General features: G+C 39.7%; 2 protein-coding genes across 2 annotated transcripts; one reads left to right on the plus strand and one right to left on the minus strand.

Moving 5' to 3' along the window:
• The first annotated feature begins 2,317 nt into the window (after positions 1–2,317).
• katna1 (katanin p60 (ATPase containing) subunit A 1) lies at positions 2,318–11,508 on the plus strand. The gene is made up of 11 exons (XM_053644017.1): positions 2,318–2,791; positions 4,150–4,313; positions 4,408–4,550; positions 6,015–6,201; positions 7,462–7,577; positions 7,901–8,006; positions 8,722–8,880; positions 10,026–10,152; positions 10,318–10,449; positions 10,545–10,671; positions 10,867–11,508. Exons 2-11 carry the CDS (start codon positions 4,152–4,154, stop codon positions 11,063–11,065), a joined length of 1,458 nt encoding a protein of 485 aa, XP_053499992.1. The 5' UTR covers positions 2,318–2,791; positions 4,150–4,151; the 3' UTR covers positions 11,066–11,508.
• ginm1 (glycoprotein integral membrane 1) lies at positions 11,495–17,494 on the minus strand. The gene is made up of 8 exons (XM_053644030.1): positions 17,349–17,494; positions 16,225–16,284; positions 15,860–15,959; positions 14,999–15,156; positions 14,279–14,438; positions 13,956–14,164; positions 13,630–13,793; positions 11,495–13,010 (listed from the first exon to the last, which is right to left on the minus strand). Exons 1-8 carry the CDS (start codon positions 17,430–17,432, stop codon positions 12,887–12,889), a joined length of 1,059 nt encoding a protein of 352 aa, XP_053500005.1. The 5' UTR covers positions 17,433–17,494; the 3' UTR covers positions 11,495–12,886.
• Positions 17,495–19,102: the final 1,608 nt, after the last annotated feature.

Raw genomic sequence — 19,102 nt, forward strand, 5'->3', positions numbered from 1 at the left:
AACTAATTCATTTCAAGTAATTTTTTGATGTAAATGTAATAATTCATGCAGGGTTAAAACTAAATATACAGTATACGGGTTAGTCAAATTAAAACTTTCATTTCGGTCACTGCACATGCAACCAGAGGTGTTTTTCTTTTGTTTGTTTGTTTTCTTTAAATAAAATTAATATAGAGGTTTTTTTTTTTTTTTAATCATCACTCTGGCATATTCCTGTTCCAGGACTCCATATTGGATATCAAAGTGCCCATCTTCAAAGGACCGGGCGAACTGCCGGAGATCCGCTCCTACATGGACGAGTTCCCGTTTCCGTTCTACGTGATCCTGCGCGACGTGAACGCCCTGCCTGAGACGCTGAGCGACGCTCTGAGGCAGTGGTTCGAGCTCATCACTGCCACCGACCGGTAACAAAGCGCCAGGAAGCCACGACTGCACAAATCCTCTCGGTGCTGCTAGCCTCCCGGACACGGAGACACACACAGAAGGACACACACATGCGTATACAAACGCCAGACCGGCTGCTGTACATGTGCGTTTTCTTTCGTCTTCGCTGTCATTTTAATGAATTGTAGTTTGATTTGTAGAAATTGCTGCTCTTGAGTATTCTTCAATAGGATGTTGAAGAGCTTTGGATTATAACAGTATTTTTCTCTTCCATTTGAAGTAAGATTTAAATGAACATTTCCAACATACTGAGAGAGAACGTGAGATGTTTTTAAGCTCGTACATCCATACAAAAAAAAAAAAAAGAAAAGATGGATGATGATAACGTTTAATGTCCGAAAGACAATCATTGTGTTCAATTACAATGAATGTACCCCTCGTTCCCATCCCAGGAAATCAACAGTTATATGGCTAGTGTATATCAGATCATTTATATTAGCTAGTTTATATTAGTTGGTTTATATGAGTTAGCTTATATTAGCTAGTTTATGAGTTTGTTTATATTAGTTTGAGTTTGTTTATATGAGTTTGTTTATATTAGCTAGTTTATGAGTTTGTTTATATGAGTTAGCTTATATTAGCTAGTTTATGAGTTTGTTTATATTAGCTAGTTTATGAGTTTGTTTATATGAGTTTATAGGGGTTTGTTTATATTAGCTAGTTTATGAGTTTGTTTATATGAGCTTGTTTATATTAGCTAGTTTATGAGTTTGTTTATATTAGTTTATATTAGTTTGTTTATATTAGCTAGTTTATGAGGTTGTTTATATTAGTTTATAGGAGTTTGCTTATATTAGCTAGTTTATGAGTTTGTTTATATTAGTTTGTTTATATTAGCTAGTTTATGAGTTTGTTTATATGAGTTTATGAGTTAGTTTATATTAGCTAGTTTATGAGTTTGTTTATATGAGTTTATAGGGGTTTGCTTATATTAGCTAGTTCATGAGTTTGTTTATATTAGTTTGTTTATATTAGCTAGTTTATGAGTTTGTTTATATTAGTTTGTTTATATTAGCTAGTTTATGAGTTTGTTTATATGAGTTTATGAGTTAGTTTATATTAGCTAGTTTATGAGTTTGTTTATGAGTTTATAGGAGTTTGTTTATATTAGTTAGTTTATGAGTTTGTTTATATGAGTTTATAGGAGTTTGTTTATATTAGCTAGTTTATGAGTTTGTTTATATTAGTTTATATGAGTTTGCTTATATTAGCTAGTTTATGAGTTTGTTTATATTAGTTTATATGAGTTTGTTTATATTAGCTAGTTTATGAGTTTGTTTATATTAGTTTATATGAGTGTTTATATTAGCTAGTTTATGAGTTTGTTTATATTAGTTTATGAGTTTGTTTATATTAGCTAGTTTGAGTTTGTTTATATGAGTTTGAATTAGTTTATATTAGCTAGTTTATGAGTTTGTTTATATTAGTTTGAGTTTGTTTATATGAGTTTGTTTATATTAGCTAGTTTATGAGTTTGTTTATATGAGTTTGTTTATATTAGCTAGTTTATGAGTTTGTTTATATTAGCTAGTTTATGAGTTTGTTTATATGAGTTTGTTTATATTAGCTAGTTTATGAGTTTGTTTATATTAGTTTATATGAGTTTGCTTATATTAGCTAGTTTATGAGTTTGTTTATATTAGCTAGTTTGAGTTTGTTTATATGAGTTTGAATTAGTTTATATTAGCTAGTTTATGAGTTTGTTTATATGAGTTTGTTTATATTAGCTAGTTTATGAGTTTGTTTATATTAGCTAGTTTATGAGTTTGTTTATATTAGTTTATATGAGTTTGTTTATATTAGCTAGTTTATGAGTTTGTTTATATTAGTTTATATGAGTTTGTTTATATTAGCTAGTTTGAGTTTGTTTATATGAGTTTGAATTAGTTTATATTAGCTAGTTTATGAGTTTGTTTATATTAGTTTGAGTTTGTTTATATGAGTTTGTTTATATTAGCTAGTTCATGAGTTTGTTTATATGAGCTAGTTTATGAGTTCAACATGAAGAGCAAAACTCCCATTTTAACGTTGTTATTTTTTTCTTCTGGCAATCGTCTGCGAGCGCGTGCGCTTGGTCGAATCCCAAACCGACTCGTTGAACGGTTTGGGACACAGGCGGCGCTTCGTACTGCGCATGCGGCCTTTTTTTTTTTTTTTTTTTTTTTAAATTTTCTCGCGCATGCGCACCTCGCTTCCGACGTCTTTAGAAAACTTCAGCGTTTCCGAGCGAGTACCTGGAGGAAATTAGGTTGTAAATAAAGTGGAGGTGTGTATGTTTTTCCGCGTTGGCGGGTTAAAAACAAAGGTTATTCTTTGTTTTCCGAGATTCTCCGGAACAACGCGACAAGTAAGTGTTGAATAATTCGTATTCATGTGTGTGATAAAAGTTAGCGAGTTAACGTGTGGTTCCGTAGGGACGGCGAGTATAGGAAAGCAAACGGCTTTAGCGTTTTTAATTTTTATTTGAAATATTTCTTAGTACACACAAACCTAGACCCGATGTCTGAGTTTATTATTACTAATAAGCAGGTTTCTATTTGGAGGTGTCATTAAACCTCAGTATAAATGGGTAAATGACACCAGTAGCTAGCTGTAAGGGCTGTGTGATATGACCATATGAAGATATCGCGATATCGATATTATATCACTTTGTTCGATATTGGCAAGTGTCAATACTTTTATATCTCGAATGGCAATCAGATTTCATTTCTTCCAATCCGTCATTACATTTCCTGTATTTCTTTCTTAAGAAACGAATCAGCCTTATTTTCATTCCACTGTTTATGTTTGCACCGTCTATATAAACCTACATTAATTTCAATTAAAATATATCGAATTGTAAAGAGCGCTATTTTTATTTGCATTAAAACTACATTTAGTCCCCCCCCCCCCCAAACAGTGTTTTTTAAAAAATTAAAATCGGTGCTAGTGCTCGCACACAGTGTTTGCATTCGAACGTGCATTTATTTATTTATTTATTTATTTATTTATTCGACAGCCCTAGAGCAGACGGAAGCGACGTGAACGTCTAAAATGTTAACGGAATTCATTCTTATGTAAACAAACACGCGTGTAAACACAACGTGCGATATCGAGGACAGGATATCGTACGGTAAATCGATAACAACGTTATCACGCCAGGTCTAGGTTGCATTTAACGTCATGGGCTTTCTTCTGTTAGACCGCGAAGCCACCATTTAAATTTATTTTAGATTACTAACAAATGACATTTAATGTTGTTGAGCAAAGTTAGTTCCTCTTATCAGTTCTGTTAGAGCAGCCTCTCTTTGTTCTCTCTCCTGAAGTTAATAAGACGGGGGGAAAAAAACAAGAAGACGGTCATGTTACAGAGACGCTGGAGACTCCTTCCAAAAATGTTAAATAAACATCTCCTCATAGAAAGCAGCTTCATGTTTGTTTGTTTTTTATCCGTTTATTATAAGGTTTAGATTAAGTGGAGCATCTGCCGTATAAATCCCTGCCATAGAAATGATAAAGCTCTGGTCAGTTAGAATATTACAGTTTATTACATAATACCAATGAAAGCGATAACAACATTAGTGAATAAACCTAATAGCGCTCCTTGGTTATACCATGGATCGCTCTTCGCTTGTTCTCCTGGAAATGTCCAGACTAGATGCAGAATGATTTTCTAGCGCTGACTTGTATGTTAAACCCCCACGGTTCTCTCCCGTCCTCTTCCAGGAATGAGTTTGTTGGAAATCAGTGAGAACGTGAAGCTGGCCAGAGAGTACGCCTTGCTGGGGAACTACAGCTCAGCCGTGGTCTGCTATCAGGGGGTGTTGGAGCAGATCAAGAAGTACCTGCTCGCGGTGCGAGACTCGTCCATGCAGCAAAAATGGCAGCAGGTAAACAGTTCCTCCTTCTCAATCCACGGTTTGGTGAAAGTGACCAAAGAGGGATTCAGGAGCTTTCAGTATCGCTCTGAACTTCTGTGGACAGGTTTGGCAGGAGATCAACGAGGAGAACAAGCATGTGAGGGACATCATGACCACGCTGGAGAGCTTCCAGCTGGACAACACCCCTTCCAAACCCAGCGGCTTCAGCCACGAGAGCGACATCATGCCCGTTCAAGTCGAACATAGGTATATGCTGTGTGTGTGTGTGTGTGTGTGTGTGAGTGAAATGTATTGAATTGCATTCACACTCATTAAACCTTCATGCGATGAGTTTAGATCAGGCTTTAGGTTATTAACGTGACGTACAAATCAGAATGAATAATGTAAACCTGTAACTGCCGTGAAAATGTTCTCGTACCAACATTTGTGTTCCGATTTATTTATTTATTTATTTATTTATTTTTATAGATGTTATGGAAAAATCTGAGAATCATTAACGACATTAAATATTAACAAACGCTAGAATAACAAGGACAAGCAAGCAAAAGAGAACAAAGGTTTGTACTGAATATCTAATAATCGTCAATGAGTAAACAGGTTAACGTTTTCCTCCAAGTCCATCATAATGAGAGTTTAATATACATATAAAGAATATTAAAAATAATGAACGCAAGCCAACACAAACCTAATCATTAAATCGAATAAAACCAATCATTCAAGTACGATGGAAGAAATGGCGCCATATAAAACGGAGCCATAAGCTGTGAACACACGCCGCAGCTGACGGAAGATTTAGCGCTCAGATATTATTACTATCATTATTAGTGTTTTATTGGCATAGAAGTGAGTCAAAATAACTTCCACTTCTGTCTTTCAGACTTTACCCTGAGCATTCATTTCGTGCTCCCTGTGCTCATGACCTTTGATGGAGTTTTGTGGGTGTCGCTAAATGCAAATGAGATGTCTTGGGAACACTTTGCATTTTAAAATCTACGTACGTACGAACACGAGTACGAAGGAGATCAGCCTTTTGTAAATCCAGCGTGGCTTACGTAAACGTTTACACACAACTTTACTAAAAGATGAAGCTAAATAAGGGCCGATCTTTTGCATGGACTCAAAAATGGTGCCCAAAGTATCTGGAATGCATATATGCGGTGCAGATTTCATGTCTAGGTCAATTTTATTCTTCTGCTGTATTGTTTTTATTTGGATGGTGTGTCATTACAAGGATTCGTGGGCCGTGTACAGGCTTTTTATCTCCCGAGGGACGACATGTGAACTGGATTAACATCCATGTGACTGAAGTTTGCCGTCACGAGATGAGAGATTTTACTCCAGTACGAATGTCTGAAGTTAAAGGTTAAAAAGTACTCATTTGGCATCTCTGAACAGTATTAGTGAGCTCATTAATGAGATGAGGGAGACGGCTCGGCTCACCGCTCACCGGTTGTCTAACGCTGACGTGTACCGTACGTCCGTGCCATGAGGAGTCAGTCGTAGCTCTTCGTAGGGATTTGGGCAAGGATATTTTATTCCGGTTTGCTTCAACCTTAAATAATGCTTAAACAATCGGAAAATGTTAACGCTAATAGGAAAATGTGTTGGGAATAAAAAGCGAGAATTTGTTTGGTAAAATCTACCGATCCAGATGAACTAGGTACTAACTTCGATTAATCTCGACGCGTGTTGGTGTGTGATCGTACGCAGGCCGTCTCCGTGTGCAGTTCGCAAGGCCCCGCTTCCGTATAAAGACGGTAAAGCTCACGGTAGCAGGTTGAGCGCTGGGCCACGCTCCCAGCACCGACAATCACCACGCGTCGTTAACGGAGACCGAGGGAAACCATCGAAGGGCAAAGAGAAGAAAGAAAACGCACCGAAGCAGAAAGACGACAAGGTGGGTTTATCACGTGTTCTTGAAATGAATAGGCTTGTCTCGTTATTGAGAAACTACAAAGCGCAACATCGTGAAAAACGTCTCCTTATAAACAGCTTAGAGGGGGGTTTGTTTTTTTTTTTAAAGTTATTATTAGAAATGTGGAGCCCTTTGTGTGAGGTGTTACTATAGAAACGATAAGGTATTAGAACGAGCGCATCAATATAGAACACTCCTGTCACTGCTGCTGTTATAGAAAATTAATCTACCTACCAACCAATCAGAACTGAGAATTCAAAAGCTCTGTAAGACATTTGTCTAATGCAGAAATGTTTTCATATGTTACAGTGCCACGTGAATAACAAGGGCATCAGTGATGTTTTTAGCAGGTAGGTAGAGTGCGTAGACCAAGGAAGATAGATAGACAGGCAGAAAGGTAGATATATAGATAGATATCAATAGATAGATAGATAGATAGGCAGGCAGGTAGATAGACAGACAGACAGACAGATAGATGGGTAGATTGACAGACTGATAAATAGACAAAAGGTCCGACAGGCAGGTGGGTAGATAGATAGATAGATAGAAAAACAGACAGCTAGGTAGGTAGATAGACAGTAGGATAAACTGACAAAAATGCAGACTGGTAGATTGATTGATAGACAACAGTCAGACGGGTAGATAGATAGAAAGACAGACGGGTAAGTAGACAGATAGATAAACAGACAAAAATAGACAGGTAGATATATAGATATCTATCGATAGATAGATAGACAGACTGACAAAAAGACAGATGGGTAGATGGATAGACCGACAGGTAGGTAGACAGACAGGTAGGTAGGTAGGCAGACAGACAGGTAGGTAGGTAGGTAGGTAGACAGACAGACAGGTAGGTAGGTAGGTAGACAGACAGATAGGTGGTTGGAACAAAAAGAAGCTAGATCAGTTTCAGTCTGCTGTGTAAATACTGTGTAAGAGCCTGATTGTAACTCAGCACGTTGTATTTGATATCCTTCTGCCTGTATTTACTTACTGTATTTACACCAGAATGACCAACCTGTGTTACCGGTTTCTCCATCAGAGTAAATACAGGCAGCTCTGAGTTATAACAGCAATACGATCCTGCAGCTCAGCTGTTGTTTGTTTTTTTTCACTGGAGTATAATTCAGTGTTTATCCTCCATCTTTTAGAATTGAGGGGGGGTTTTTTTCAGTTTTTTTCTCTCTAAACTTGCTGCTGCCTTCTTAATGTGTGTAATTCCTCACTCTCCTCCACCTCCAGAACAAACCCGAGGCCTCTGAGGTGGAGGTGAAGAGGTTCGACAGAGGAGGGGAAGACAAAGACCTGATTGACGCGTTGGAGCGAGATATCATCTCTCAAAACCCCAACGTCAAATGGTGCGTTCGTCACGTTAACTCTGTCGTCCATTTCTTTTATTCACAGACTTTTTTTTTTTTTTTTGGACTCTTATTCTTAGTGTAGTTAATAAGGAATAAGCTCTTCTCTGGAGCAGGTAGCAAGCATGTGCTGGTTTGTGTGATGTTACCCAACTCCTACAGCTTTTAATCATTACTCTTAACATCGGCATATGAGCGTGATGACTTCCTTCTATAGCTTTGCTTTTTTTTTTTTTTTTAAAGGACTTCATAGCACACAGTGTGTTTGCATACACATTAGCATGTGACCGTGCCATGTTGTTTACCGAGCTCTACTTTCCCAGGGAAGACATTGCTGATCTGGAGGAAGCGAAGAAGCTCCTGAAGGAGGCGGTGGTTCTGCCCATGTGGATGCCCGAGTTCTTTAAGGGAATCAGGCGACCGTGGAAGGTACAGCTGAGGTTTTCCGTGTATACGAAAAGTTTACAGCATTGCTGTGGTAAGACTGAAATAGCTCCCTAGTTCGGTAGTCAGGGTGCTGATCAGGGAGTCTCAATCACAAAATCCTTCCTTCCAATGCCCTGGATCGTTCGCTCCCTAAATTTTTTTTAAAAAAAGAACCCCCCCCCCCCCCCCCCCAAAAAAAATAAAAACAGAAGACCCATTCGACTTACAAACCTGGAATCATTGTCTTTTGAGCTTCTGATATTATGCGACGCCCCCTGGAAGTCCCGCCCCCTTCCCGTCTCACTTCAGTAATATCTGGTCTTGAACGATGCAGTGACAGCCGTGTCACTTTCTTTGAAGATAAATGCAGAATGTCAAAAAATGGGATGCACCAAAAAATGGGGGGGGGGGACTGGTCAAGAACAGCACTTCTTGTTTTTGCACCGTTTGAGCAGTGAAAAAATGTCAGCAATGTGGTGTTCCAGTTTCTACAAGAGACAATTGATTAGATTTAGGCTTTTATTGTGTTTTTTTTTTTTTTTTGTAAATGACCTTGCAGTTTGCTTTTTGTTTGTTTGTTTTGTTTTGCTGTTTCATGATTAACATCTGTTCATGAGAAGTAAACCTGTTTTGCTGCTGGTTTCAGTGCTCGGTAAACCAGTAATATTTCAAAATGGCTGCATTTTTCCCTTTTATTCGGGTCATTCGTTTCCGGCAGGGCGTGCTGATGGTCGGCCCCCCAGGTACGGGCAAAACCCTGCTGGCGAAAGCCGTAGCGACAGAATGCCGGACCACCTTCTTCAACGTCTCCTCCTCAACGCTCACCTCCAAATACAGAGGGGAGTCGGAGAAACTCGTGCGCCTGCTCTTCGAAATGGTGAGTCCACTCATCGTCAGACTTTAAAAACCGACCATCCTTTGGTAGACTTCGTCTTAACCTCCTGTCAATCACTGTATATCAAACAAGTGGCAAGGAGAATTGGATACGTGTATAAACAACTACAGATCGACTGATATTGATATATTTTTTTTTATAACCGATCCCAATTATTAACTGATATGTAGAACCTATATTTATTTACTGTTTTACTTCTGTTTTTGACACAGTGATGACGCCAGCACTGAACTGTTCAAACTGTTTTATAACAATTTTGTCAATCTCATTTCCTCCTTGCATACAAAACAAAACGACTCTTATTTATACACCAATAAATAGAGGGGTCTGAAAGAGTGCAAAATAATAATAAAAGCTTATGACTATTACTATTTCTTAGCGCCAGGCTGCGTAAAGTACATATCAAGCGTTTATGTAACAAGTATACGTAAGCAAAGCAAGTATACTTTAGCTGTGCACGCCGTTGTTGACTCGTCTCCCCTCAGATACAGTGCTGCAATGGAGCAATTCTCAAAACGCCCACAAGATGGCGGCATTTATCGGTGGATCCGATATTACAAAACCGATATCCGATCATGGAAAAATGCTTAAATATCGGCCGAGCTCTATAAACAACAGATTACATGGAGTCCTAAAATCCCCAACAGACTTTTAATCTCTTTTTTTCAAACCAAGATTTGATCAAGTGGTGTTCACTAGATGCCGCATAGGTCATTCAAGACTGACATGTTCTGCAAGTCCCCACTTTCCAGTAAACATGTTTTATGTACTGTCTGGCTTTAAATGCAAGTAGACAACATTTTTATGTAGTAAGCTCACTTAAGGACTTGTTTAGTAATGTTTTGTTTAGAAAATGTTCATATGTAAACGTAAAACATCTTACATAATCTTAATTGCTGTATTTCCTTTTCGTTTGGTTTTATTTTCGTGTTTATGCAACGCTGGTCATTTTTGTAAGTCTGTTTTTGCCATGAAGGACGCCACAGATTAAAAGCTCCACTCCACACATCGTCCACTCGTCTACGTAGTTTCCTCTGTTTCTACTTCACTCGGTCCGTTTCCTCCCGAAACAATACGCGTAACGCCCAAAATGCTCTGCTTTGGTACGTTTGGTAATGGGCGTGTAGGCGAGGTTCTACGCTCCCACGACCATCTTCATCGACGAGATCGACTCCATGTGCAGCCGCAGAGGGACTTCAGAAGAGCACGAGGCGAGCAGACGAGTCAAAGCAGAACTCCTAGTTCAAATGGATGGTACGTTTGTTTGAGTAAAAACGGGTTATTCTTACTTGGTCTAGACACAAATGGGGTAAAGGATTAAATTCAGGACGTAAACGGCTGAATGTTTTTTAGCATATTGGCAGGTTTATCTTGACTACAACGTATAATTGCATTGATCCATCATGTTCGGGTGTCTAGGTGTTGGCGGACCGTCTGAAAATGATCCTTCTAAAATGGTGATGGTCCTGGCAGCCACTAATTTCCCCTGGGACATCGATGAAGCTCTGAGACGCCGACTAGAGAAAAGGATCTACATACCGCTGCCCACAGGCACGCCAAAACACGTGCATTATAGAGCAATACAATTGGACAATTATGGCACCGTGTATTTGATGAAGTTTGTGGGTTTGTTTTTTAATCTGAAGCTAAGGGCCGTGCCGATCTGATGAAGATAAACCTGAAGGAGCTGGAGCTGGCTAACGATGTGGAGCTGGATAAGATCGCAGAGCAGATGGAGGGATATTCAGGTGCTGACATCACCAACGTCTGCAGGTACGTTACACCACCACTTTCCCCATACTTCAACTGAATAGTCACTGATGTTGTCCTCCATTGTTGCAGTGATGTTCGTTGGTAAACGAGATCGTTTAGCTGTACTCACGGTCGATACGTGAAGCTGGAGACCTCAACATGCTTTCAAAAATAAACTGAACGTTTGTTCGTTTTTTTCCTATCTGTCTGCGGCAGAGACGCTTCTCTGATGGCTATGAGACGGCGAATCGAGGGCTTGACCCCGGAGGAGATCCGTAACATTTCCCGAGACGAGATGCACATGCCTACGACCATGGAGGATTTCCAGACGGCTCTGACCAAAGTTTCTAAATCGGTCTCCGCCGCAGACCTGGAGAAATACGAGAAGTGGATCGCCGAGTTCGGATCCTGCTGACCCGCCCGAACGCCATCGCCGGGTGGGAGGGTAATATTCCGAAAGTTCTTCAAAGGGGCAGTTTGTAACTTTTAAAGCCTTCTGCTCCCTCTGAGGGGAATCGTAATGAAATGAAACGGTGAAGGTTAGTTAGATCCATTTCATGTTGCAAATTTTTCCAACGTACACTCGGAAAAATATGTTCGAGATCTTTGGAAAAAAAATGACAAACTGCACCTTTAAATTATTTCAGCACTTTGAAATGCAAATGGCTGAGATCCACCTTTAATGGAAAAACCGTCACTGGGGTTTTTTTTAAATTAGTGATACGAGTGGATCGCGTAGCAAGAAAGGATCCGTTACATTCTGTCGAAGGAATATAATACATAAACATAAACGAGGTGTTGATTCAGCACTTCCAAAAGACAAAGGTAAAATGTGACCAATGAGCACGTAAGTCAGTCTGTGATTTATTGTAATTGTCTTCACATCCCAAATATTTTTTATAATGCACAATAACATCTTTTTATTTTTTTTTAATTACTCACATTTCGCCTCACTTCATTCAAAGATGAATTTCAATTACACTACTTCCAACCAATCAGTGGCCTTTTTTTCTAGTGAACAAGTGACCCAGTCTATATATATGTGTGTGTATATATAAACACTGCAAAATGTATTTAGATGACAATTTGGTAATGTTGTTTATAAGATAATAAACATTCTATGAAAAACAGTTACAGTGATGCCTTGTGTCCTGAAGCATGCGCTCGTGCTCCTGTAAGTTCCACAACATGATGGTCAAACACGCATTGTGAACCTCGAATCCTGAATAGAAACGAAAGCTGCGCTATTAACACCGCGTCATGAAGTTAATTTCCCCCTCACAGCACATCCTGAAGAGTTTTATTCTTCTTATACCACAGTAATCAGGCACCACTAACGATTTTACACATTGTACTTGTCATACTTCTCTCTCTCTGAAAGGCAGCTTGTCGTATTACCGCGCTAATATAAACCCGTGATTTGAATTACAGCCGGAACTAGTCAGCGTTGACGTTACAGGAAATTAATCAACGCCGTTGGACCAATCCGATTTGACAATTAAACAGCGCCGTGATATAAAGAGACATTAATGCTTTCTACATCCTAATCTCAAGCCTCAGCATGGTGAACAGCAGCAGCGATGTTTATTTACACACGTGAATGAGAATCTGTCAGGGCAGAAATACAGGAGAAGAAGAAAAAAAAACAAACAATAGCTTATTTAATTAATTAAATGTAGCGTAAGCACTGTATGCATCTTCACTTCACATGCTCTTGATAACGCAACGTGGTTCAGTTTTACAACTCGAATATTAAACCAGCTAACTGAGGACACTATCGTAGAATTTCCACAACAGAAAAGTGAAATAATATCCAGTTCCTCCTTCTCGTTATTATCGGAAATGTTCTCGACCGTTCTCCGCTTTAGAGCTACGCGCAAATTTTAACGCAGACCATATTAAATGTAGCTTGGTCCCGAAACTACACCGTGCCCTACTTTATCACGTCTGTGCGTGACTTAAGTGCATAAATACATCATCATCATCATACAGGATATTTTTCCATAGACACAATGCAACAGCGACTTGAAAAAATACAAAGGAAATAGTAGATATTAAACTGGGATAATGCCTCAGTGAAACAGAAACATCGCTCGCTCTCGAATAAAGTAACGGATAAATAAATCTGAGACTCGTAAAGTGCTACATTTGGAAAGGAAAACACTCACAGAAATGCCTAAAGCACGTAACATCGGGGGAGAAGGGACAGGACCGGACATTGGGGGGGGGGGTTTAATCAGTACTGCTCTCCCTTCACATGGCTCTGCTCTTGCTCCTCCACCACCAGCTCTACGTTCTCGATCAGGCTCTGCTTCTCCTCCTCCGGCATCAGGGTCTCCGGGTTCAGATGAAAGAAACCCCTGACAAAAACACACACGCACATGATGTCGTCTTATAACAAGAGATTTACAGGATTGTGCAAAGTGCCTGGATATGTTAGGAATTAAACACTCGACGGCAGGGCGATAAATATTCTTAAAGCTGATCATTTAGAACTTCCTTCTCGTTTTGAATTAAAATCATTTACACGCCCTGGAGGCTATGAATAATTCATTCCCTGTGCTGCTTAATTGCAAAAGGAAACAGAAACCGATCAATCAGTCCTAACATTAAACCCACTGGAATACGGTGAATAGCATTATCTCGTTGGCACCTGTGAAGGGGTGGGATATATTTATTAGGCAGTGGGTGAACTGTCAGTTCTCAAAGTTGACGTGTTGGAAGCAGGAAAAATGGGTAAGTGTAAGGATCTGAGCGACTTTGCCAAGGGCCAACTTGTTACGTCTAGACGACTGGGTCAGAGCGTCTCCAAAAGAGCAGGTTGCTATAATTACGTATGAGGAGCAGTGATTTAAATTTTTTGACCAGGGGTTAGTTTAGGGGCGTCCGACTATAAGAAAAACCTGCCGGCCAATCAGAAACGTCTTGTAATGTAGGACCACGGCTCACTCGATAGGCGTCGTGTTTAAAAAGTCGTACTTGTGTTCGCACGTGGGAAACAAGATGTCGAGGATCTTGATGATGACCGCGGAGCCGACGACGCCGACGACCACCACCCACATGATGAGGAAGAAGAGCGGCAGAGACTCGGAGCAGAAGCGCTTCAGCCTGTCCCTGAGCTCCTCCACCCACCGACACACCACCTGCACGTAGACAGAGCGAGAGACATGAGGCTAAAATTTCTAAAACTAAAGCAGCCTCGATCAGTCCTAATCCCAATCCTCTGAGAATAACCAAATCTGAAATATAACAGTGTAAGAGCATGGAGCATTAGAAATAACCCCAGGTTCTGTTCGGCTCCTCACGTTATAAGACGAGGGCGACTGTCGGAGAGGAACGTCCGGCAGCAGGTCGTCAGGATTGACGTTCTCCTCCGGTGCGTCCTCGTACAGCACACTGGGTTCCATGCGCAGTGGCGTCTCCGGAAGCTTTCCCGGAGCGGCCGTCTCTTCCTGCGTGGTTTCAGCCTGCCTCAGTGGGTAGTGACTGGTTGTGTGTAGGACCTGGTCCTCGACTACAGAGGAGGAGAATTAGTCATTAGTGTCGGGTTACACATACCGACGCTAGCTTCTCCTTCTGAACTAAAAAAAAGTAAATAAAAAAAGCAGGTGTTGAATCAGATCATAACCTGTTTTAGCGATGAACTCTTCGGTCATGATGACGTCGTTTTCTCGTGGCATGGCGACGATCTTGCTGGATCTCGCCGGGTAGATGTTTTGCTCCTGGGTGACCTCCTCAGAGGTCTGGTTCAGCAGCAGTTTCACTTCCCACACGTCGGGCTGCCAGACCTGCACGTTTCCACATCGTACAACAATTCACACCACAGTGCTGATGAATTCTACAGTCTGATTTAGTGTTGAATTTTCTAGAACAGCAGCTCTGACAGCAGTGCAGCAACAAATCATAGCTTCACAAACTTTTACTGCCCGGTGTTGCCGTTTCGCGACAATTTATCATCATTTTTTTGATAGGCAATAATACAAAACTACTATCTTCCTATGGAACTGGAAAAAGAGGGGCTTTAACTTTGACATAACCAAAAAAAATGCCGTGTCACATGACCAGGAAGTGCCGTTTGCGCATCCTTTTCTGCAATCACGTGGCATGCTCATCATCGGAGAGCTCTCAAAAGATGATTAAACATTTTTTTTTTTTTTACATTAATTGAAATTTAGCAGCTTCACCTTAAAGCAAGTCAGATTTTAAAAAGGAAGTAATGGTTCATCTCAGCCAAAATCTTATTTTATTATAAATACTTAACTATACATGAATTTAACTCAAAATGGAGCAACATTTAGAGAAAGTTAATATATATCGATACATGACGTTATAAAAGTAAGAGTCACACCTTCTCTTCACCCAGTTGGATCATCTCCTGACCCAGAGTCAGCAGCAGAACCTCGTCTCCTGCTTCGCTCTGCAGATACGCGTGATCCAGCATCAGCCTCAACACGCTGCTGATCAACGTCCCGGCGCCGTCACTCAGGCTCACGTTACTGTCATCTACTGCGGAGACAGAAGAGATTGGTAGCGCATGTTAAGAATACGCAGAGCAGCAGAGATTCAAACACAGGCGAAGACGTGAGGTGTTAAACAAATCTTTATATAAAACATGTGGGATTTCATCCAAGATTAAAAATCCATTTATTTCACCTGGCCTAATCTGTTCTTTTATCTTATTAAATATATTTTCATAGATTTACAGTTCACTCGTTAAAGACTGTAGACGGTTCATTATTGTGCTTTACTACAGGTTTATATGAAATGTTTCTTCTAATAAAAACGTGTTATTTACATCAAATAAAGGCACAATTATTGACATGGTAAAGTTTTGTGAGGTGATGTTTCATATTTATGGGCGAGTCAGTGTTTATTTTACATGCAATATACCAAGCCATGTATTTGTCTTATTAACTTTAAGAGAGAGAGAGAGAGAAAAGAGGGGGAATGATGGTTTATAGCTGCTATAACACAGGTAATAACTTGTTTCGTGGATGTTCCACAACATTAAAGGTAACTTTACACTTTTATTTATAGATGAACGACTCATTGTAGTTTTAACCGTTTAATCGTTGGCAATACTTCACGGCACGCCGTTAGACGAGATTCTGCCACACCTGCAGCTTGCATGCAAGTTTAATCGCTTGAATTTAAAAATAATTACACCTATCAGATAACCCGCTCCTAAGATACTTGGAGCCGTACTCACACAGCAAACCCTGGCATGGCATCCTCATCACCTCTGACGGCTTGAGCGGAACCCCGTTGACGGTAGTTTTATTGTCCGCCAGGGTGACATTCAAGCTTATCTGAAACGGAAAAGGAGCAGAGAATGCGCTTGTATGTAGCTGTCAGCTTCCATCATTCCTAAAAAATATCATCATCATCATCCTGATAGGACAGGTGATAAACTTTTGATAGGAAATAATTTAACTAAGCTACTGTCTAACACAGGGTTTAATACGAGGTAACATCTGCAACAGGTCAAACAGCCAAACAAATACTAGTGGGTGGGATTACACCCCTCACCCCTAAAACCATTCAGTGTACATGTTTGTGTTTTGTTTTGGTTACCTGCACGTTGTAGGTCGACTCTTCATTTTCGCTAACTGCAGTCACGTTAATCACGTTTTCCTGTGGATACACATGATGAATTACACACACATACTTAACGCTGCTGAGGATGCTTTTAATGACCCCCCCCCCCCTTCTTACCAGTAGATTCACACTCAATCATATTACAACTGACATCAAGATATGTGATTGCCATTATGATGGAAGCTGCGATTTTTAATCAGACACATAGTATGATCCCTAATTTGACTCCTAATATGATATCATATATGTTATATCTAATATGATTCCCAGTATGATTCCTGATATGACACCAGGAATAGATTCCCAATATGACTCCCAGTATGATCCCTAATGACTCCAAGTAGGAATTGTGATATGACTCCCAGTATGATTCATGACACCCAGACTAGATTCCTAATATGACTCCCAGTATGATTCATGATATGACTCCCAGTATGATTCATGATATGATTCCTAGTACGATTCCAAGTAGGATTATCAATATGACTCTAGAATATGATTCTAATGTCGCAAATGATTTAACGCGGAAGTCCCTCCATTACTACTTATTTAACATTAACCCTTACTTCATCTTTTATTTTTATCATCTACTGGTCCTGTTCAGTTCTTCATATTATACGAGAGCAAGGAAACAGCGTTTAATTTAATTTAGATTGTAATCAGTGGAGTCAGGAAATATTTTCCTACCCGTTTACCATAAGTCCCGCCTCCTGTTGTACGATTGGCTGCTACTGCACATTCACCGTCTAGATTCATTCCATTTATTGAGGCGGGGTTCGAGCTACCAGCCAATCATAACGCAGGGGGTGGAACTTGTCCAAATACGGGTATGGGGTAAAAAATAATAATAACGAAACTGAGCTAACCAAGAACTAACACAGACACGTTTACTGAAATGATAGCTATAAATGATACTTATTAAAAAAACAACAACTATTAACTAATAAGCAAATTAACTAACACATAGCTAGTACAATCGCGACATAACAGTTAAACCTGGTCAGGTCGTGAGCTAGTCAACAGCTAGCAATGTTCGACAGCTGATTCAAAAACTACCGTTGTCTCGCGCAGTCGCTTATCAGCCTTTTTAAAACACTTACCGTGCCAAACTGTCGCGTCTCTGTCGAAGCACAGACCAAAAGTGAACAGATAATGAATACAAATATTCCCCAGTACGACGCCATCACTGCTAAGAAAACACGAACGCCTCCTTCTTCTTTTAAGAAGCTAAACGCTGAAATGCGCTTTACTGCCACCCTGTGGAGAGAAGAGTGCACTGCACACAAGCGAAGTGTGAGTGTCAAATCTCACACTGGTCCTACATTAGTGAACTTCACAGCGTGAGAAAATTATATTTTACACTCTCTATAATGCACTACATATCTATTATAAAGACATGTCTATTATTTAACCATACTTAACCCACTCTGGAGACATAAGAAAATACCGACCGCCCTGCTGGGAAAAAACAACAACAATAAAACCATTATAGAATTTCTAATGGTCTTAATGTTTATACTGGGAATTGTATTGGTTTTAATGGAAACTGTAATGGTTCCTGTGGGTGTCTGTGGGTAATTCGTTGCCCTCTATTTGTGGCAGGTTATGTCTAGTGGATACCATTAAGAACCTACTGGTATAAATGACCTCACAGGACTTCAGTATTAAGATTACTGTAATATCATTGCTCGTCTTGTTGCTAGGCTGATTGTTTTGTACATTTTAATGGACCCTTTTTCTTCTTAGGGGAAGTTTTAAGAGAATGTACAGGTTAGAGTATAAAATCATTTCAACTCATAATATTTACTGTCCATGAATGTATTTATTAGATGAGTAAACATGTAACAAGCTGAAAAATGTACAGTCACTATATCAAAATAAGCCCCTTCAGGGTGACACAAGACACCCTGAATGTGATAGTGACCAGCTGAGGCCAGGTTACACCCCTGTCTACCTACCTGTACTTTAATTTTTGCATCTCTCCAAGCTTGATAAAGTAATGTCCATTCGATGAAATTATACACTCTATCCGATGTCCATGACCATCGCCAGATTTGAGCACTGAAACTCTTTTAATCATTCGTTTAACCAGAAACGGTTAGAAACTGACTGGCATAAAAACAAACCAATCGCAAAACATCTGGTGAGGTGGGGGGTTTACCAGGGGTAGCCAACCGAATTTCACTGGGGACCAGTGCCACCCCTGGCCACAATGTAACACCGCCGTTGACAACCACACTGTCATCCACCCCTTACAAGTATTTATTTATTTATTTATTTATAGTTTGTTACATATATTTCTCAATATTGAGTTCCCTTTTTTCAAAACTCTTCTCTTGATCAACATGGAGCTCAGTACAGCAGTTACGCTCACATCCAACATGCACTAAAACTACCAAAACACTTCACACACACCTCAAAATCAACTCATTCTACCAGAACACTCTCTCTCTCTCTCTCTCTCTCTCTCTCTCTCTCAACAGGAACCCCTTATCATTCGTAACACAATGACCTGAAAAACACTAATATCAGGAAACATTACAAGATGCATGACTGAATTTTTTTACTTTTTTTTACGTAAACCAACATTCGATTACGAAACAAGAATGGTGTCTCTTTACTGTAGAGAAGCTACTACAGTATATATAAGAGGAATGAATCAGAAACATGGGAACATACTCCAGTAAATCAAAAATACACAAATTTCAGCGGGAATATTCAAAATCATACGATGAACCCATGGAAATTCCAGGAATATGACAAAAAGTATATATATTCACTACACGTACTGTACATAGACACACATATGAAAGATATCGACCAAGCACACTGAAAAAAGCACAAACAGATTAAC

Source organism: Ictalurus furcatus, chromosome 2 (genome assembly GCF_023375685.1).
Source record: "Ictalurus furcatus strain D&B chromosome 2, Billie_1.0, whole genome shotgun sequence".
In the NCBI taxonomy this organism is placed as follows: Eukaryota; Metazoa; Chordata; class Actinopteri; order Siluriformes; family Ictaluridae; genus Ictalurus; species Ictalurus furcatus.

Bases quoted from the DNA above. Each gene is read 5' to 3' on its own strand.
- katna1 (XM_053644017.1), top strand. From the start codon at position 4,152: ATGAGTTTGTTGGAAATCAGTGAGAACGTGAAGCTGGCCAGAGAGTAC. The intron at 7,578-7,900 runs GTGCGTTCGTCA...CTACTTTCCCAG, and splicing joins CAAAACCCCAACGTCAAATG to GGAAGACATTGCTGATCTGG. The intron at 10,450-10,544 runs GCACGCCAAAAC...TTTAATCTGAAG, and splicing joins CTACATACCGCTGCCCACAG to CTAAGGGCCGTGCCGATCTG.
- ginm1 (XM_053644030.1), bottom strand. From the start codon at position 17,432: ATGGCGTCGTACTGGGGAATATTTGTATTCATTATCTGTTCACTTTTG. The intron at 14,165-14,278 runs GTTATGATCTGA...CCTCCTCTGTAG, and splicing joins AGAGTTCATCGCTAAAACAG to TCGAGGACCAGGTCCTACAC. The intron at 13,794-13,955 runs GTGAGGAGCCGA...GTCTACGTGCAG, and splicing joins AGTCGCCCTCGTCTTATAAC to GTGGTGTGTCGGTGGGTGGA.